General features: G+C 43.4%; 1 protein-coding gene across 1 annotated transcript in view; it reads right to left on the bottom strand.

Annotated features, from left to right (window-relative positions):
- Positions 1-22,604, bottom strand: part of ZNF451 (zinc finger protein 451) — a 641,645-nt gene that overhangs the window by 243,367 nt on the left and 375,674 nt on the right. Inside the window, exon 10 of the mRNA XM_085610887.1 lies at positions 13,301-13,459. Within this exon, the coding sequence (XP_085467013.1) occupies positions 13,301-13,459 (159 nt within the window). The remainder of the gene's footprint in view (positions 1-13,300; positions 13,460-22,604) is intronic.

Genomic DNA, 22,604 nt, shown 5'->3' with positions numbered 1-22,604 from the left:
ACCACTTTCTTATTATATGGTTTTGTCCCCTCCTGGGGCCACAGTGTATTTTGTGCTATTTACTGTGTTTCTTTGCCAAAGTATTGTGTGCATTGTGTTTATCTCCAAGCTGGAGATACTGGAGCGTAATGGAGAGTATTATATAATAAATGCATATTTTTATAAATACTTGGTGTGGTTCTTTTTCACTTAATCTATACTATAAGATTGCATTCTGCTAAAAAAAACTGCTTTACACTCCTTCTGGACTAAGCCTGAAGGCTGCTCTCCACAGCGACTACTTAGAGAGCTATCTAAGCTTGTCTAAGACCTCTTAAATCACCATAAGGGTTGCCTGGACAGGTGCAAGGTGCCCACTTAAATTAGTAGTGCTACGCAAACAAATGATGGACGGAATGCTGAATAAATCATACATTTACCCCCAATCACGAGATCTGGGTTAAATCCATCGTTCTTTTGCTCACCAAGCCACCCCAGTTTAGACCCAGCCATATGCAAATCAGTATTGACCCTGTGCCTCATGGGAACAGTCCAGACTGAACTGTCAAGCCAGGTCCTCCCTAAACCGGGAGCAAGCATCCTGGGACCAATTTCTGGGTATTACCCTTCATCAGCCGGGCTAGCTTGAATCCAGTGGCACAGTGAGCAAGGGACCCACGTCTGGGCATACACATCCCACTTAAGATGAAAAGTGCTACGCAAACAAATGATGGGCGGAATGCTGAATAATTCATAAATTCACCCCCAGTCAAGAGATCTGGCTGAAATCTATGATTCTTTTGCTCACCATACCACCCCGGTTTAGACCCAACCACTTACATTAGTGGGCACCATATACCAGGCCAGCTTCCCACACTTATTTATGAAAAGGAAAAGTACTTTATTACAAACACACTACTGAAAACTAATAATTTACAAATATACACAAAATATACACCATTTTTTTAAACCAATATTTTTCGTTTTCATTATGGTACATACTTTAAAATACTGTATCAATTAAAAGCATTCATATACTTACGACAGAATGTCAGAAACAGTATTTGGTAAGGAGTAGACGGTTCACCATATATGAAGACCAGTAACAAACTTCAGATCACAACAGTGAGAGTCACATCTCATGTGTTGAGGGCAGCGAGTTAACAGTCTCTGTAATGTTTATGCCTCCACATTATCCCTACACACAGAATGATGGACATTGTGCTGTTTCGCCTGCCTCCCCTACCAAATATTGTTAGATACATTGGTATCTCCGAGGAAAAAGAGCCAGAGCCCATTGGAGGTAGATCCGAAGAAGACCAGTGAGGGGGATAAATAGGGGTGACGAATGGGCTGGCACTTGGTTTTACCCTTTTTAGATGTAAGATGTTCCCTATCTAAGCCACATCCTTGAATGTCTGTAGCTCGTGCAGTAGACTCTCCCATGAGGCTGCTATGGGAACCCTAAGCAACCCCCAGACTGTTCCCACCTCAGTACCACTGCTTCGGCCACCACACTTAAAAGTCACTGTGCACCAGAGTTGTAGTTTCGGGAGAGTGTGTGCCTTCCAATTCACTGCTATGGACTGCCGGGCTAGGAGTAAAGCCAAGTCTAGGAATTGGTAAGTTGGCGTATGTGCTTTTATCAGTTTAAATGTACCCAGTAACACCAGTTTCATTGGTGAGAAACCATTCCTGGCCCGTCACTTCTAGCAATGCCTCAGAAACCTCCAGCCAGAGAGCTGTGGCAGTCGGGCAGCTCCAAAACATGTGCGCCATGCTGGCATTCGGTGCTCGGTACCAGGGGCAAAGTGGATAAGACCCAAACATTTTATGCAAACTCTCAGGGGTGAGGTATGCCATGTGAAGAATATTAAGCTGTATGTACTGGAATTAAGCATTCCGGGATACTTTCCTCTGGTAGTGCAGGGCGTGTTCCCATTCTCTGGGTGTTAAATCTTAGCCGATATCTATTTTCCAGCATCAGCAAGTCGCCTGTAAAGGGTCTAGTGTGGTGTGTGCTAGTGCCATTGCAAACCAAGTAATGCGCCTATGTCCACTGCCCACAATGTGGAGGATATGTATAAACGAGTGTTGCTCCAGTTTCGTGTCTGTAATGTTCCATAACAGTCCAAGTTTGGCCATCAACCTGCCGTACGCAAGGAAGCGTCCCAGCAGCAGCTCACATTGCAATTGTAACTGGTCAAAGGGGATAAGTGCACTATCGAAGAACAAGTCACCCAGCGTTCCCACCCCAGCCTCAGCTAAAGTCGCCACACCCTCCCTTCCAATTAATGCACAGAATGATTTAATATTGCTTAATCGGATTGCTGGGGAGTACGGAGTGATCACCTGTATGAGTTGTAACCCTCAAAGGTATTTTCTGAATGCTATGCACAGTAAATTATTGGACTCTCAGGGTAGTTTTGCCTGTGGGAGCAACATAAGACCAATCACTGACTGCAGCATTTCTTCTGTCAGACATCTGCCAGCACTCTCACAGGCCACTGCAGCTGTGTTACCAGATAATAATGCTCAAAATTAGGCGCCCCCTCTATCCTCGGGCAGTTGTGATTTACTTGGCATCGTCTCCCAAACCTGTTCAATATGAAGGTTCCCAGCGTGATAGGCAGGGTCCGAAATGTAGACCATGGAATATGCACCGGAAGGAAATAATTGCAGGAGAGCATCACCATTTAGATAACAATATTTCCCCTTGAACTGTGAGGGGTGAGGTGCTCCAAAATATCAACTGAGGGTGAAGGATGTGGCTCTAGTAAGATTCCAGTCTATGAGATCTTACCTACTATGGTACATGCAGATCCCCAGATAACGAACCGTGCGAGGCTCCCATTTCAATGAGTGGGTGTCTACTATTAGTTGTTGTGGGGGGCAGTCCGCCTGGAACGGGAAGGCACATGACTTGGTCCAACTAACCTCTAGCCCGAGGCCTTTCAAAACTCCTTGAGGGTCTCTTCAATCCCAGTGATCTCATCCTGAATGCCACGGTTATAAATTAATAAATCATCCGCATATAGTGAGACTATATGTATATATTCATTCAGAGGGATTCTCCACTCCTCGCCACGTTGTTGAAGCCTCTGGGCTAATAACTCCATTGTGAGACCAAATAAAATCATCAAGACGGGACATCAGAGTAGGGTCCTCCTACTCACTTTAAAAGGGGGTGAAATAATAGGCTGGCCAATTTTTACACAGGCTGTGGGTTCTATGTAAGAGCTGGATGAGTCTCTAGAGTCAGCAAGAGATACCCATCACGCTTAGGACAGAGAAGAGGTAGTCGTAGTCCACTGTGTCGAATGCCTTTTCTAAATCTAGGACTAGGCAGGCTATATAAGGCCACCGGCTAGGGTCAGCTCGATTACTTTATACAAGCATCGGACATTAAGGGTGGTAGATCTTCCAGGAATAAAAGCATTTTGATCAGGATGTACCAGGCGCAGCATGTGTTCCAATGGGCAGATCACTACAGTCTTACTGAGTATTTTATAATCTGTTCCCAACATGGACAACCGGCAATAAGAAGTGACGTCCATTGTATTCTTGTCAGGCTTGGTTAAGGACACCAGTAAACATTTGTAAAATGACTGCGGAAGGCGGCCCTCAATGAGCGCACCTTAATACAGCTCCAACAGCTTGGTGGCTGAACTAACTAATAGGCTTTGTAAAATTCAACAAGTAATCCGCCAAGGCCTGGGGCCGTCTGCATGGCTGCATCTCCAATTTCCTGAAGCGTGAGAGGAGGATTTAGGGCCTGCCTATCCAAGGGATCCTGGGTGGGCAACCCTATATTGTGTCTTAACTAACCAATATGTACCTTACGATCGGTGGTGGGGGGTGTTTGCAGTGTGGGAGTCGGGTCTTACAGCGTTTTATAGTGCGTAATGAAAGCTGAGTGTATTTTTGCTTGGGTACTGAGTGCATGAGTTGAGGATTTCTTGATCATAGTGATGGGGACAGTGGGTGTCGCAGTATGCAGGAGCCACGCCAACAATCGGCCCGACTTGTCTCCTTCAGCAAGCCTTTTGGCCTGATAGGCCTTAAATTACAGGCAGCCCAACACTTCTATCGGGCGAGCATGATGTTTAAAAGCCTCAGTCAGGGTGTACTGCTCTGTAGGTTCTGAGCGGGTCGCTACTTCAAGCGGCCCCAGTGACGTTTCAGTCTGCACAAGGTCTCTATGCGGGTCCGCTCTAGCCCTCCACCACTGCCCGAATGCATTGGCCCCCGATTACCACTTTCAGCGCATCCCATTCAATTTGTCTGGAAGTGGCCGAACCCCAGTTGTCCTCAAAATAATGTGTTATGACCTCTCTCGTCTCTTTTCTTAGGACTTGGTCTTCAAACATAGTCAGCTGGAGGTGCCATGTGGGAATTGGGGGTCTTTGCATCCCCCAAGATGTATTGGTAGTGTGTTATGGTTAGACAGTGTTTTCCTGAGGCACTCAGCACCTGAACCTACGTTTGGAGAGTGTAGTGACATACGATGCAGTCCAACCGCACATGCAGTTCATGAAGGGCTAAATAGTAGTAGTCCCTAACCCCGGGATGTAGGACTCGCCATCTATAAGGTAGGGACCAATGATTAAGCCATTGCGTAAGGCAAGTGGTAGTTGCCACTACCGGTGAGGTTGGTAGCGGAGGATGTGAACTGTCCATCTGTGGATCTAGGACACAATTAAAATCTTCTCCCAGCATCCAGTGTACATGAGACCAATGGATAAGAATTACAGATAAACATGTTAAAAATGCAGACTGCACTGTGTTAGGGTTGTAGATACTCCGAAGCAACAGTGGCTTGCTATTAGTAGCCCCTCTGAGTTCATCTCCTCAGCCGTGGGATGAAATGGGACCCCCAGAGGAATCCATATGAATGCCCCTCTCATAAATCTCAAATAAGTAGTGCTAAAACATTGCCTTCACCAGCGCTTCTGTAAGTGACACTCTTCACCTTTGGCAATTTGAATTTCCTGGAACAGTGCTATCTATGCTCCTCTTCATCGTATGTACTGCTTGACTGCATGTTGTTTCCGTGTTGTCCTCATGCCACACACTTTCCATGTCAATATACCAACTTTACCCATATTCAAGCGTACTGATGGGAGAATGGGGAGGGGGTGAGAGAGGTCGGCATAGAACAATGGCTGAGCATGTAGGACAGCGCTAACCTAGCCTACGTACTGCGTTTGGGAGGAGGGGTGCACCAACGTATAGCTGGTGCTCTCTCACCATGTGATCTGAGTAATACATACTAGAAGGAAACCCCTCAACTCCCAACATAGGGCAGTCCCCAAACATGGGACCACCCAAACAGTTAACCAAAAGACCCATGATTGGAGAACTCCAAGTTGCTCTCGCATACACCAACGTCGCGGCAAAGGGTAGGGGGAGGGGCAGTGAGGTGAGGCCATGTACAAGTGAATCCTCCCCACTGAGGGTTATTAGAGCAAACCAAAATAAAGAGAGAAAGAAAAGGTAAGGGGAGACATGTCAAACCCATTTCTTAACTGTAACCATTAAGAGATAAATAGTTAAGTCACACTCAGGATCTCTGGTGAGCCGCTTCGGCCGCAGCATAGTAGTTTTACGATGGTGGCACAGTTGCATCCTCTAGGTGTGGGCAGTCCTTTTGAGTGGATCTGCAGTTCCACCAACTGCAGGTCCTAGTTACGGAGGTCAGTCAACCGCTAGAAGGGACACTCGTCGGATAGCGTCTATGTGATCAAATCAGACTGTCAGCTGTCTGAGTTGCGACATTAGGGAAAACCACGGAGTCAGTGATGCCCGCTGAGGCATGGGAGTCTGTCTCTGAAAGGTTGTCATCCGCCAGACCGGAGGTCAAGGAGAACCTCTCAACCCACAAGTATTTTGCTGTGGATAGGTCCTTCGTCTGTGCCGGTATGGGAGTTCCGCTTATTCGTACAGTTCCGATCCCTGACTCCACTTCTGAGGCCATCCACCTGCGCCATCTCTACCGGTGAGGTTGGAGTGCCTGTGTCATATTGGCACTGTTTTGGGAAAAGACCTGGGCAAGGTAGATTTCACATATCGCAGACAGAGATGTTCTAGACTAAGAATATATACATATTCATGTACAAACACATCATAAAAAGATAATAATTATACTCAATTTATTCATTCTTTTCCCCCTTTGTACTCTTTTTTTTTTTATTTCCAAAAGTATATAAATATCTTGAAATATTTGTTGATAAACCACATACAATATGAACAACCTTAATATCCTAATTGCTCTATACATCAAGTTGCTATGTTGTCATATTTTCATTTCTGTATTGACAAACGAATATTGCAACATTTAATTCAATTGAAAACAATCAATGTTAAAAATCATTATTCAAAAACAATAATGTGCAGAGACTGGCGGCTTGTTGACAAACAACGCGGTTCAGCTAGCCCTTCTTCAGGACTCCGTCACAGTGGTTACTGAATAGAAAATAGACAACATTATAGTCTAGCATTTGAGTGTGCTAGATAAGATATGCTAACGTGCTACACTAACAGGTACCCTATGGTTAAAGAGTTAAAATCTATAGTGTCTCACATTGAGCCAGTATCAAAAGTTAGAAAGTTGTGCCAAGAAGAATAAAAGTGACAGCTAATAGGATTATCAAGGGACAGTCCCAAAGATTCCAGTGCAAGTAAATAAGGAATAGGAGACTTGTTTCTTTCTCATATTAAACTCTCGAAGTGCAGCTAACTTTGTTACGACATTATCTTTTTATTAACACTTAACCACGCCTTATTCCGATATGTTCAAAGTTTAAAGTAGAGGAGCCCAAATCAGATAGAGGATACTCCTTGAACTATTTAAATTCAATTGCATGCTGTTTATGGATATGGTGTAATACAACACCGTACATCAATTGGTCAGTATAACAGAAACTATTCCTTCATCTTCTATTCATAAGCAGACATAGCCGCATGTTTGGTTAATACATTTACATCTTCTATACCTCCAGGTAGTTGTCTGCCCTGGTGCTCATTTAACAAATATATCGACATTTATTTAGTCACCCGGGAGGAATATTCGGACTATCCGCTGGGAGGTAAATGCTTTGTCCTAATACACGACATTTGTATCCATAGGTGGCCAACTTACATAAGTTTGTATACATTCACTTTTATATTTTTCTTCTTCTGTATTAATTTTTTTTTGTTGTTCATAATATTTGAACTAGGAATCTAATACTCACCGCTAGAATAGTGCCGTGGTCGACTTATACAAGAATATACAGAAAAACGCCTATCCGCAGGGAGAAAGCACCAGTTAGAAAGGTACTTACAAAAAATAGAAATGGGTGCTGATTAGGGCAATAACTAGTTATTAAAACAGGATAAAAATTATCTGGTTGTAAAATGTTGTTCTCCTTCCATGTATACAGTCATCCCTCATTTGAGACAGGAATACCACATGCCATGAAGCTACTCGGGTTTGTTTGTGGATCATATACACCTACAAGGTATGCTGAAGTACAATATGGCTCTACTTTAAACTTTGAACGACATCGGAATAAGGCATGGTTAAGTGTTAATGAAAAGATAAGGTCGTAACAAAGTTAGCTGCACTTCAAGAGTTTAATACGAGAAAGAAAGAAGTCTCCTGTTCCTGATTTACTTGCACTGTAATCTTTGGGTCTGTCCCTTGATAATCCTATTAGCTGTCCCTTTTATTCTTCTTGGCACAACTTTTTAACTTTTTATACTGGCTCAATGTGAGACACTATAGATTTTAACTCTTTAACCATAGGGTACCTGTTAGTGTAGCACGTTATCATATCTTATCAAGCAGACACAAATTCTAGACTATAATGTTGTCTATTTTCTATTCAGTAACCACTGTGACGGAGTCCTGAAGAAGGCCTAGCCGAAACGCATTGTTAGTGAACAAGCCGCCAGTCTCTGCACATTGTTTTTGATTAATGATTTTTAACATTGATTGTTTTCAATTGAATTAAATGTTGCAATATTCGTGTGTCAATACAGAAATGAAAATATGACAACGTAGCTACTTGATGTATAGAGCAACTAGGATATTAAGATTGTTCATATTGTATGTGGTTTATCAACAAATATTTCAAGATATTTATATACTTTTTGAAAAATGTTAAAAAAAGAGTACAAATGGGAAAAAAATGAATAAATTGAGCATAATTATTAACTGGTTATGATGTGTTTGTACATGAATATGTATATAAATTCTTAGTCTAGAAAGTCTGTGTCTGTGATATAGAAATCTACCTTGCCCAGGTCTTTTCCCAAATTAGTAGTTTCCCTGTCAGGGTATGTTCATCCTATATTCAGGGGCCCCGTTCCTTTTGCAAAAAAATCATATTGGCACTGTTCCACCGAGTCACAAGCATCTGTGGGTTCGGTAAAAAAGTAGCTGGTGTTGTTGGCCACAACTTTTAGTTTTGCTGGTAATAGCAGAGAGTACCAAAGGCCAACTCTCTGGAGCTTCCGCTTCACTCCCAGGAAAGAGGCTCTACAAGACTGTACTACCACTGGGTAGTCTGGAAAAAGGTATATATGTGCATCTCATGTAGGAGTGGGCCAGCAGATCGGGTCGCCTGGAGGATTGTTTCCTTGTCTCATTAATTCATCACCTTCTCCACCACCAGTTGGTGGGCGGTGGGCACATGGGCTGGATGGGACTCGTGGGCTTGTTCGATCAGAAAGTGTGGAAACAGTTTAATGGGTGTCACTGTCTGCAACAGCATGTCCTCAAAGAACAATATGAGTCTGACCCCTTCGCTCCCTCTGGAAGGCCCACAATGCGAAGGCTGTTGCGGCAGGACTGCCCCTCGGAGTCTTCTGCCCTTCCTTCGAGTTCCTGGACTTTAGCGGTGAGAGATTTGACTTTGTTGTTTAAGTCCCTAAGGCCAGATTGTAGATCTGTTATGGCATTCTCAACATTGTGGACACAAAATATACAAGTTGGCAGGTGGAAATACCTAGGGGGGACGCTGCAACTGTGTACATGCCAGGAAGCCCTGAACCCTAAAACTACCATACTAACAATCCCACCTATGCTGCACCCCATGTAATGGACGCAGTTATCAAAAATCAGATATACTCACTGTGCTGGGGTGTCACCACGATGATAAAATTAGAAATAATTTAGGAGAACCCAATACAAAAGACATCAAAAACTCTCAAGATGGTACCTTCTTACAATAACAAATTACTATATGCAATATTTCACTTCTAACTTGGCCAGTGTCAATAAAGCACTACATTATTGAATGTATAAAGTAGCCTTAGTCCGCAAAAAAAAAAAAAATGATCCATGCACCCCAGAGGCATAAGTTTTAAAGCCCTAACACCAAGTATGCTTAAACTTGGGAAAACTTCACCAGGGAGACTTAGGGCACATCTGTTAATTTTTAGAGGGGGCTCGTGGTGGTGGATGGAGGGCAGGAGTCAGAAAAAAGGGGGGGGTGGGGTGCTACACTCCTTACAACCACCCCAAACACAACAGAATTTCTCCTGATGGTGCCACTGCCAACTTTGAGCACCACCAGGGAAATATGCAATTTTTTTCCAGCCCTTGCATAGGCTTATTGGGCACTCTTCTGCCCTAGCTACTCCACCACTGTGGGTAAAACGGACACTTTTCTTTTGTTTTTTTCAAGGGTATCCCACAGCTTCTATGGTCCCTGCCAGCACTCCCCTTCTCTCCCACCTGTGGCTAGTGTGTGCAGGAAAATGCTGCATAACATCAGTCCACTTCCCCAAACACAGGCAGTGGGGAGGGAGGCAGTATGGTGCTCTGCTACTGGGACACTGGCTCTCCTCTAGAGCCTGTAGGGTTCGGATTGTGACGGCTCTCCCAAGCTCCTCTGCTGTCCCTAGGGGGATGGGAACTCCCAGGGGACAATTTTATTTCATTACCATTTTCTTTTCGCTGCACCAGTCTTTCGGGATTAAGGGGGCCCTAAGGACAATTTCATCAACTGGGGTGGGGGGAAGAATGTGCGACCCTTCCCCTCTGAGCAGTTCTCTCTCTCTCGGCGCCCTTGGAACAACAGAGGGAGGGTTAAGCATATAGGTGGCCCTCTCAGGGGAACCACCCTTCTCTCAGATTCCGCTGACCTTGTTGGCCAATGTTTGGTGGGGTGATCTGCGTTTTTTTTCTGGTAGAGTGCTCCACCCATTAGGAGGGTTTATTTCGTGCAACCTAGCCTTTAGTAATTTCCAATCCTTTAGGAGTTTGATATTCTACTCTGCTCTGCTCTCCCTTCATAGAGGGAGAGCTGAGAGTATGCCCTGCTGCCCTTTAGAAAATCGCACAGGCCCCGTCCTCTATCAGAGCTCCGGTTTCCTGTCATCCAGCAGAGCACCCCACTCTCACTGCATCCCCTAGGTGCCACAGTCACCTGTACAGCGTCTGTGTGTCAGCAGGAGTCAGTAACCCCCTTCTTTTTGGGATCACACTCCTACATGAATAGTCCAAAGAAGATCCAGGGAGTCCTCTGTGGTCCTCCTCAGCAAGTCCATACCTCATAGTGTCCCCCAGAGGGAGTAGGACGCCTGTACTACTGGCCGTGGAGAAACAAATACTAGTTCACAGGTACCAACTGAAGTCCAAAATCTTTTATTCCATCTTTATAGTAGCGGTCAAATGTCTTCTCCATTCCAGCTAAGAAGTTCTGTGGTGTATTTTCCCCCAGATTCATACTGTTCCCAGAAGTCTCTACCTTGTGCATAGATACTGAAATGGGAGTGAAAAGTGTCAGCAAGTGGGCTCCTCAGCTCAATCCTAGGATGACATTACTCCACTCCTGCCCCAACCTCCATGCACAGCATTTTGGGACTTTCCAACATTGCTACTTTAAGTGCTGTGTTAAAAGACCTTTTCTGAGAGCCTCAACCACACCCTTTGGTATCACAACTGCCTGGTTTCTTTCCTTCAAAACTTCAAAGAGGAGCCCCTTTGACTGGCTTCAGAGGTCTGGCTATGCTTCTTTGTTTCTGTGGAATTGAGCTTTCCCAAGAAAGGTGCAGTGTGAAAAGTAATTAGCACGTCAATCCTTACCCCACATTTTCCTCTTCCTGGTACAAGACTGAACAATGCCAAATGGCCCTATTGCATGAGAAAGCCTTTGACCCTCCTCTTCTTTTTTCCCCCCAGAGTTTTATATAGCGCAAACTGGACCCAAAGGTATTGGGTATCAGAGCGCTTTACACAAGCAACAGTTGTGTTACAGAAGGACACATTCCTTTTTGTTCGACACTGGGAGATTAAGTGATTTGCCCAGAAACACAGGATGTTGAGCGTTGTTGCCGAGAGTCGAACCCAGTTCCCTAGATTTGAGGTCGACCGCCCTAGCTGTTAGGCCCCACCCTCCCCTTTAACCAGCAGAGTAATTCACTTGGCCCAGCAGGGTGATTTAAAATCCAGAAACTAAATAGAGGCTGAGTCAGCGAAATTGTAAATCTGGAAGTGCCAGATGGAAAACTATGTCATGTGCATTTGGGATCTTGGTTTACCATAAAATTGGTGCATCAGCCTAGGTTCAACTATGGCAAAACTGTAATTTAGGGCATATTTTGCCCACAGTGTGTAGTACAGTGAAACGCACACTTCCCAGCAAAATATAACAGATGTACATAGTCACCTTATGAATGCCCACTCACTTTAAAAGGGAAGCAGAGGTCAGTACCAATCCATAAAGGGTCCCTTCTGCGACAGGCTACCTGTGCGCAGATACCGGGCTGTGTTAGACGGTAGTCTCACTCAACTCACCCTGCACATATTTACACAGAAACGGGTACACGTGTGTTCACATTCACCCATAGAAGAGTCTCTTAACCCAGTTACACAGCAGTGGACCTTATCTTGAAGCCACCCTAATTTTAAAAGACAGAAAATGGCAGTTAGGATTTCAAATCTATTTAACCCCTTGAGTGCCCCGCCCTTTCCCCGCCCTGTGCCGGCCCTTTCATTAGCGGGCGGGGTTCATGACGAGATAGTCTCGTCATGGGCACAGCGCAACAGCGGCCCATGACGAGACCATCTCGTCATGGGCACTCAAGAGGTTAATGAAGCTTCACGTCTTTCACTCAGTGAAAGCCACTTATGGTAGAAGTCCAAAAACTAGGGAGTCCAAAAAGCAAACCTCTAGGGGGTGGTTACGTGGGTAGGAACCCATTTCTCAGAGCTACATATAATCCTAATATTCATTTCAGCTAATCTTTCAATTAAAAATGCAGTGGCCTCCTTTCAATTCACAGATATGCAGTTCTATGTCTGATGATTATTTATTACTCACTACTCATGTATAGGTTTTCAAACCTCTTTATGCACATACTTGGTAGATTTTCTTAGTATTTTTACAGTGATTAGATGATTGCACATGATAGGTAATACGAACATATTAAATATAACGCAGTTTCTCATACTGCATGCATATTTTAAAGTTCTTTAAACAAAATTGTATCCTAAAACAGTATACTCTTCAATGTACTATAAAATCTGTTAAAATATAACCGTAATCACAGTACAAGCAACTCCCAGGTTCTCCACAAGAGATGGCTAACTACTTTGGTACATTAGGTAGGTGGTAATAACCCTGGATCTACCGCCCCTTGTCACCACCAACTAGCTCTCTTCCATTTGACGTTGTAGTACATCTACTTGAGATCACAAGATGGCGTCTCATTGGTCAGGAAAATGGTGGCTATGTTTCGTCTGCACTTCATCTTTGGGGACAGGTGAGCAAACGGTCGTCCGGAGTTTGGAGAATCTCTTCTATTGTTGAGCCAGGTAAGTAATGAAAATATTGCTATAAAATGCTACAAATGATTGCTTCCTACAGCCATGTGGCCAGCAGGAAGATCAGGTTTACTCGTGTCTGTTCCTATTAATAACTCATAAAGCATCTCCTAGCAAATTATACTTTTCTACTTCAGTATAACTGTCACAAAGGCAAAATATAGGTTTATCATTCCATAACCACCAGATAGATGGACCATTTATCAAAGAAAGCTGGCATTTTGAAACCAAACAAGATGACAAACTCAATTTAATTTTACAACAGCAGAGGAAAAGTATCCACATTGAATGCAGTGCAAAATTCAATTCCAACTCAGATTTATTTTTTGGAGGACAAAGCCCAGTTTGAGTGCACTGCAGAGCCATCAAAATAAACCTAGAGTTGGTAAAGCAGTGCCGTACCATACTAAGAAAAAGTGCAGATATGCAGTTGTTTAAAAAATATTTTTGGAACAAACTTGTATAAAACTGATAAGATTAGGTTACCACTGTGGCGGTCATTACCTTGAAACCCCCACACAAATGTTCCCTGGTTGAGCTGTCCTGGAAGCCGATTGAAAAATGTTGCCCAGTTGTCCAAATCAACAAAAACGATATGAGTCATTGTCCGGAGATAATCCAAATCCGGAAGTTCGATAACATCTGATGAATCTGTCGAATACTCTATAATTGGCAAAGGCAAATTGAGAAAAAAGTGCATAATTCAAACATGCATTGTAACATTTTAAAGAAATATTAAAATATAGTTTTGTACACAGGTGCACTCTCAAAATAAGTTCATAAATGGTTTTCGGTTCTAAACGTCCTATTCCTCGGAATGATTTAGCAGAACTGTGACACTTCTAAAGGTTGACATTTAACATAAAATTATTTAGACCAGGGAAATTATGCAGCAATAGTGGATCAAACTATGTGCAGGGTTGACTAGGGTATGCAGTAGGATTAAACGGAAAAGGAAAAATATGAGTTAAGGGAGGCATGTTATTTGGCATCTGATAAACACCAAATTATTCTCTGGAATTTCAGCTACAATTGACAGACTGACACAAAGGAATGCTAAAGTTGTAGAAAATACAGAGGCTCCTAAAGAAATAAGATGATATGCATTAAACTGATCTTAAACAGATATTAATCATCAACTACGAATGATATTATCTGGCATTGCAGCAAAGGAAAGCAATTTCATTACAAACGAGTCTTCTTAATCTCCGGTAAGTAGTTCATGTAAAACAATGCTACACTCATCAGAAAGGAAATCTGCATGAACTGGTCTTATAGTAAAAGTGTGTAAATTATTTCGTGATCAAAGCTGTGTTGCAAAACGTGTCTTTACTCTAGGCCATAGTATAAACTAGATCAGTCAATGCTATCCATGAGCAGACCACGCCTGGGATGGAGCAATGGGAGGGGGAAGACAACACAAAGAAATACGTTGGGATGCATGCAGTAAACTACACACAAACAATCAAAGTTAAGTCATAAAACTACCTCAGGAATGCCCGAAATATAATTATCATAACCTGAATATCCTGGAATCGCCACTCAGGAGGACAAGCCAGACTTGCAGGAGTACTTTGAACTTCTCTTTCTCCAGGAAGAGAATGAGAAGGCCCAAGTCTAGAATAGGACGAAGGCCTCCGTCCTTCTTGGGCACCAGAAAGTAGCAGGAACAGCATCCATAACCTACTTTTGACGCCCGCACCTTCTCTATAGCCACCTTGACCAGGGCAGCTAACACCTCCTGACGGCGCAAAGTGAGGTGGTCCTCAGTCAGCTTGTCATAATTAGATGAAATGGGTGGTAGGGTGGTCATAAAGGGAAGGGAGCAGCTCATTTGGAAGAGCTGCAAAACCTAACAATCTGATGTTTAGTAGCGCAGGTGCTGGATATCCTGGCCCCCACTGGATGCCCATGATTGTTAGAGGGCATACTAAAGTGGTTTGGAGGCTGTGGCTGCTGGGAAGGGGGTGGGGTTGACTGACTCGACCTCTGCCTGCCTGTCCCATGTGGTCTCTGGGAACCGCATCCTTGCCCATGAAAAGATTGTTTGCTGGCCGGGGTGGCTGGTCTTGTAAAGACATGGTTGGAAGACCTTTACGTGACCATGAAAGGGACGGAAAGGTTCAAGAGGAGCTAAGAAAAGGCCCAAGGACCTTGCCATAGCCCTGCTGTCCTTGAAGCTTTAAAGGGATCTGACACTTCGTTCACCTTCTCTCCAAACAACCGACAGCCATGTCAATGAATGAAGGTTGGAAATACTCCGAGAAGCCAGTGGTTCTCAGTCAGGGAGAAATTGCTCTGTCAGCGAGTCAGACGTGTCCAGCTCACATTGTATTGTGAACATGGCTGCATCCCTTCCATCAGCAACTGCTTGAGAGAGTATGGCTTGGGCCTCCTCTAAGATCATGCGCAGCACTTGCGCAACAAAGTCCTAGATGGTATGGGTGCTCACGGACTGTCAGGCTGGCGGAATGAAAAATCCTCTTCCCAAAGGTATCCGGCCTTTTGGACTACCTATTCGGTGGAGTGGTAATGAATGCACTGGGGTTAACTTTGAAGGTGGGGTCCTGGACCACCAAGTTCTCTGGGGTGCGGTGCTGGGTGAGGAAACTGGGATCACTGGGGCGGGACAATATGGCGGGCAATTGTCCTATGTACAGGAGTCCCTGTGCAGGGCTTGGACCAGGCTCGGTGTAGGATGTCAGTAAGGGCTTCACTGAATGGAAGTAATGGTTCGGTGGGGCAATTCCTGGTTGAAGCACGTTAGTCTTGACTGCCATTGAGGGTAGCGTGAGGTCTAAGACCTGAACCACCCTTCGCACCACCATTGCAAACAAGGCATCCTCAACCATAGCTATGGGAGGGGGAGAGCCCAGGTCAGTGTCTGGGAAGGTGTCCAGTCTGCGAATCTCCACCAGATCCTCATACCAGTTGTCCTCGGGATCTTCTAAGTGCTGGTCCACAGACCCCTCCCAATCATCAACCAATCTAGGCCTATGAATATGGCACCGGCTCTGATATGGGAAGTCTGCCCCCGATCAGCGCCACAGCCAGCATCAGACAATGCCTGTCTGGCTCTTAGTTGTGGATGACAATGGGGATGGTGCCACCATGGGGCGTCGGCACTGAAGCGGGCGCCGAGGAAGGTCGAGTTGGCTCAACCAGCGGCGCGCCAGATCTATCAATGGAACCAAAGGGCCCGACTGGCAACGGGGGGCTAACCCACTGGCTGAAGACCAGTAGGGTACTGTCCCAAGCCCGCAGGGCCTGAAGGTGCTCCAGCGGGTACAGGCCGCCCAATATGAGGTACATGGCTTACAGAATTCTCGTAACTGGACGGGGGTTGCTCCAGCTCCCTGAAACTCTGGAAGGCATGGAACGGCCCAGGCTCCACTACAGACCTAGGCCTCGAATGCAGATGTACCCATGTCTCATTAGATGAAGATCTCAGCGATTTCTTGGTTATCTTGTGCCAGTGGGACTTACCTAATTTTCCCGACGACTTTGACTGCGACAACGAGGGCCTGGAGTGGCTACATTAATGATCTCATGACCTTCCTCGCGACTGGACCTACTTACACACCAGGAGAAGTCTATAAAAAATAACGAAAAAAAGCCGAAAAAAGGGCTGTCAAAAAAGACTGGGGTTAACTCTTCTGGACCGGAGCTGACTGGTGTGGAAAGAAAATGAATGATGTAAATGAGCAGGGATGGTGTGCGTTGTAAATGCATATTCGCAGTAAAAATATGCGTTACAAAAAATGTATGGTAAAGGCATAACAAGGTAAAAACCTAATTGTAAAGGCTGTTTCCCCTACATCAATTGTGTTATTTTTTTTTGTACATGAGATGTGTCATTAATCCAGTACTGTGCATATTTTGAATGGCATATGCTTTACAAGGCTGGTTCGAATTTCAGCCAAGAATTGCCAGCCTAACTATAATTCCATTGGCACACTGAAGTCAACAGACTTATTACTATGTTCTGACAAAAATAAAACTACATCAAGTTACAGCAGAGTCGCTAATTCTTTAGATGCCTTAAATTGCTAGCCGCTCTGGATTCAGAATTCAGTTTACCAGAATGGACAACTGTAGCATTAACTGACCAATATATAGAGGTCAAAGTCAAAACAAAAATATAAACTCAGCTGCAGCACAGAGCAAGGACCAGTGTATCGAAAGACAGGGACAGAGGGAGCGAGTTCACCTTTCAGGAGACAAATACCTGAAGCATGGTACAGCCAGAAGTATCTAAATATTGAATTGAGGAAGGTATTCAGCTGTGTGAGGAAGAGAACATGATCATGCAGGCATTTTGTAAAACATGAACACGGTTTAAACAGATTTCAAAGAATAAACATGGCCCCACAACTAGGTTGTGGAAGTAACCTGTTTGGCAATAGGGGAGATCCAGGTAGTTGGAGACAATCGTGAGTAAGGTGAAAAATGGAAGGATGGGTAAGGCCTTTCAGGGTGGTAGGTGGATTTAGAGCTAGGGCATGCAGAGCAAAAGGATATATATATATATATATATATATATATATATATATATATATATATATATATATATATATATATATATATATATATATATATATATATATTCACTGAAAAAACCATAGGTTTCACACACGTTATAGTTAGGAAATAGCATTTAAAAAACCTTGCTAATTCACTGAAAAAACCATAGGTTTCACACATGTTATAGTTAGCTGGACATTTTACTGATAAAAAACCAATGAAATTCCCCCGTTATAGTTACTGTAGGCAACTATAACTCACGCGACCGCAATCCTCTGCTGATGCTAATACTGTATTTAGACACTTATTTGCCCATATCTTCTTCCATTAAATTTTAGCTATACATATATTACAAATATTTTTTTTTCATAAAGACACATATGTCATCAGCAGAGGATTACGGTCGCGTGAGTTATAGTTGCCTACAGTAACTATAACGGGGGAATTTCATTGGTTTTTTATCAGTAAAATGTCCAGCTAACTATAACATGTGTGAAACCTATGGTTTTTTCAGTGAATTAGCAAGGTTTTTTAAATGCTATTTCCTAACTATAACGTGTGTGAAACCTATGGTTTTTTCAGTGAATTTGTACGGTTTTTTAAATGCTAAGTTACTTTACGCCATTTGTGGCGTGCGCGCCCACTTAACGCAGTTCGTTCCGTGCACGGTTTTTATCAACTTTAATAAGCCCTGTACATTTGGTGGCCTTCGGCCACCAAAAGCACAGGGGGTGAGGTCAATGTGGATAGTGTTTTTTTTATTTCGATTTTATAATTTCATGTTGCCAAAATTACGTTTTTTTTCTCTATTAATAAGCCCTGCACATTTGGTGGCCTGCGGCCACCAAAAGCACAGGGGGTGGGGTAAGTGTGGATAGTGTTTTTTTTATTTTTATTTTTTTACCGTAAGCGTACGGTAAGCTTACGGTAAGCATACGGTAAGCGTACGGTAAGCGTACCCCGCGAAATTGCCGAAAAAAAAATAACACCGTTTTTGCTCTTGGGGGATGTTTGGGGACTCCCTCAACATGACTATGTGGGAGGGAGTTGTCAAAACAGCCCCGTAACATGTTTTTGGCCATCATGTTTGATAAACAACACTCAGTGCGAGAGACAAAATGGCGGACGCCGCTTCCTGGTTTCGGCTGATTCGAATGTTTACTAAGATCTAAGAGCCAATCAGAATCGCGCTCGCGCACGCCACCGTAAGCTTACGGTAAGCGTACGGTAAGCGTACCGTAAGCGTACCGTAAGCGTACCGTAAGCGGGCTCAGATATATATATTGATTTAAAGGCTATTTTCTCAGAATCTACTGAACAGATTTACACCAAACCTACAAAAGGCACTTCCTTGACCTAGGGACTACCTCTCTGCCAAATTTCTAGTAATTCTGTTCAGCCGTTCGGGCTGTAGCTCGTTCTAAAGGTCCTATGGAAAAATGCATGGGAAAAACGCGTTTTGGGACCCCCCTTTTATCTCAGCCCCCGCTTGACGAATCCCCCCGAGACTTTCAGGGTAGGAGCGGAGCGTAGCGCCCCACCTATTTTGAGAAATTCGCGAGGATTCGTCGACCGGCGCCAAAGTTATTCAAAATAGAATGTTGAGGTTTTCCTATGGAAACGTGGTCCTAACTATAACTACCTACTGGCGACCGCCAGTAGGTAATATATATATATATATATATCCATTCCAAACTTCTGACACAAGGAGAGCCTCATCCTCTCGGGTCGGGGCCTGTTAAAGGTGTGTCAGACACCTCTAGTATTCCGCAGGACACACGTATCACTCCGCAACGTGAGACAGGCCACACCAACTGTGCTTGTTTCATTCATTTATTCGAGGCAAGGTAGGCATGACGCGTTTCAACTCCAACGAGTTTTAATCATATGCAGGCATTTCAACGGTGGGATCGCCAGCTTTTAAAATACGTAACTTAAGACATTGAAGACGGACTTATGCTTTCAAGTCGGATTAAAGCAGCAGTTAGTGTTAAAATTCGACAACTTTCATTTACTCAGGGATGAAAAGTACACATTTTTCCGTTGTTTATATTCAGGTTAAATGCCTCGAAAATCAAGTATTTTCGTAATCACTGTTATTCATCTCTGCAAAATTTGTTTTAAATTACTTAATGTAGTCACTCCTCCTACAATGTCCACAATGCACTTTTTCTGCTGCTTTTCACCAACTCGGTTATTCAATGCAGATTTTGGCAGAACTTAGACTTGCTTTATATGTGCAACCCTGTATGCATAGCGCCTTTAAAGGAATAGTTCCATGTTCTGGCCATATCAGAAGGGCACATTATTCACAGCCAGTCAATTCCGCAACCACCGATTTTTTTCCCTCCTCCTTTCGGATTTGTCAATTGCCTTCAAAAATGATACTTTCTAGCACAAAGTGCGCAGGGAAAATCCTGTCGCAAACCCTGGCTGATATAATGTTCATCTCCCAAGTCGGGGCGGGCCTTTTACGGGGCCCTTCCATCCATCCTTCGTTGACGCTCAGTACTTCCAGCCGGCGGGCTCTCCATTCTGAATTCGATCCATTCCAAACTTCTGACACAAGGAGAGCCTCATCCTCTCGGGTCGGGGCCTGTTAAAGGTGTGTCAGACATCTCTAGTATTCCGCAGGACACACGTATCACTCCGCAACGTGAGACAGGCCACACCAACTGTGCTTGTTTCATTCATTTATTCGAGGCAAGGTAGGCATGACGCGTTTCAACTCCAACGAGTTTTAATCATATGCAGGCATTTCAACGGTGGGATCGCCAGCTTTTAAAATACGTAACTTAAGACATTGAAGACGGACTTATGCTTTCAAGTCGGATTAAAGCAGCAGTTAGTGTTAAAATTCGACAACTTTCATTTACTCAGGGATGAAAAGTACACATTTTTCCGTTGTTTATATTCAGGTTAAATGCCTCGAAAATCGCAATCCTCTGCTGATGACGTCAGATATTACATCACTGTATTTAGACACTTATTTACCCATGTCTTCTTCCATTAATCTTTAGCTATACATATATTACAAATATTTTTTTTTCATAAAGACACATATGTCATCAGTGATGTAATATCTGACGTCATCAGCAGAGGATTGCGGTCGCGTGAGTTATAGTTGCCTGCACTAACTATAACGGTGGAATTTCATTGGTTTTTTACGAGTGAAATGTCCAGCTAACTATAACATGTGTGAAACCTATGGTTGTTTAAGTGAATTTGCAAGGTTTTTTAAATGCTAATTCGTAACTATAACGTGTGTGAAACCTATGGTTTTTTCAGTGAATTTGTACGGTTTTTTAAATGCTAAGTTATGTATTTATAATTTTTTTTTTTCAGGTTTTTCGCAGTGCGTGCCGTGCGCGCGCGTTGCGCGCACCTCGCGAATTTAAAAAAAAACAACGTTTTTTCTCCGTTGGGGGTCCTTCTGTGACCCCCTGACCAAGGCTAGGGGGTCAGGAACTGTCCACTCTGCCCCCTTTTCACGTTCTCCACCTTTTTTTTTTACCCCCTCAGACTGCGAGAGACAAAATGGCGGCCGACACTTCCTAGTTTCGACCGATTCGAATGTTTACCGACATCTAACAACCAATCAGAATTGCGCTCGCGCACGGCAGGGTGCGCGCACGGTGCGCGCGTATAGATATTGATATGCTTTTAAATGCTATTTTCTCAGGAAATACTGAACAGATTTACACCAGACCTGCAAAAGGCACTTTCTTGACCTTATGGCTACCTCTCTGCCAAATTTCACGTAATTCTGTTCATCCGTTCGGGCTGTAGCTGCGACTAAAGGTCCTATGGAAAAATGCATGGGGAAAACGCGTATTGGGACCCTCCCTTTTTCTCGGCCCCCGCTTGACGAATCACCCCGAGACTTTCAGGGTAGGAGCTGAACGGAGCGCCCCATTTGTTTTGAAAATTTCGCGTGGATTCGTCAACCGGCGCCAAAGTTATTCAAAATAGAATTTTTAGATTTCCTATGGAAACTAGGTTGTAACTATAACTCTCTACTGGCGACCGCCAGTAGTATGTATGTATGTATATATATATATATATATATATATATATATATATATATATATATATATATAGCAGAAGTAAAACTCACTGTGCAATAAATATGTCATTTCTAAAACCAACATTCTATTGAATTCATTGCAGTTTGAAATTTAAAATTAATTGCAGTCTCTGCAACTCGCTGTTCTCTTACTTACGCCTCACCACTAAGTAAGCTGCCTTCGGTGGCACAGAGCTCCGAAATACCTCTGTCCTCACAGAAAAGGGCACATGCTTTCCTTCCATCACTCGGTACTAGTTTCGGGGGCACTATGGATTCACACGTCGTGACCCTAAGTGCAACAGACCGCTGGGGGTGCAGACCGTGACGTCACCGCTTATATATTGCTATGAAAAGTATTCTTTCCCCTAAGTTTCTTATTTAGCAATCACGTGATATGAATTGTAGTCCTGTCAGATGCAACGTACAATCTGGTGAAACCATAATTCTTCATTATTTTATGGATTTGTATGTGTTCCTAAACATGTAATATACAAAATTGGAATACCGTATTTAGCATCATATAAACGGATCTGCACTGTTATAACAAGGCCCCTCAGGCATCTGATCTACCAAACGAGAGAGGCTAATCTACAATCTAGGTTTGGAAAGAATGGAAATGAAAAATAATGTCAACCAACGTTTTTTTTTTTAAATCCGACTCCTCTGTATTCCTAAACGTTGGCATGTATGTGACTGGTATCTTTACTGAGACAATTAAATAAAGGTAACTGAAAGACTTTGACAGCAACCAGATAAGGACCTGAAAGCAAAACTCTCAAAAAACTAAACCAAATATGCCAGAATGTCCTCCTCTTACTGACATGCTTGATGTACATTAATCCTAAAATTGATATCACTATTATCCTGAACAGCTGGGTGAGGCACAACAGTCTGTATAGTAGTGTTGACAGCACGACTGCCCTGGTTGCAAAGGGAGATCCACTCTACAATAGGCCGCTCTACAAAAAATAGGTATTCACATAAAAAAACTGTAAAACCATCCTAATCTAAACAAATCAATGAGGGGTCCCCAAAGAACAAGCAAAATGTACTTAGTATACCTGTATAAACGGTTCACTCTCAAAAACTAATAAGACTAATGAATTTAAATGTGGTATTAAAAGAAAAAAAAAAGAGTAAGAAATCCTTAATTATAAAAAAGCTGAACACGTTTAGTGCCAAACAGCTGGTGGTAACTACAAAGATAGAACAAAT

The sequence above is a fragment of the Triturus cristatus genome, chromosome 6 (assembly GCF_964204655.1).
Source record: "Triturus cristatus chromosome 6, aTriCri1.1, whole genome shotgun sequence".
Taxonomy (NCBI): domain Eukaryota; kingdom Metazoa; phylum Chordata; class Amphibia; order Caudata; family Salamandridae; genus Triturus; species Triturus cristatus.
The sequence above is the reverse complement of the archived record's forward strand: the minus strand, read 5'-3'. Positions and strand labels throughout refer to the sequence as shown.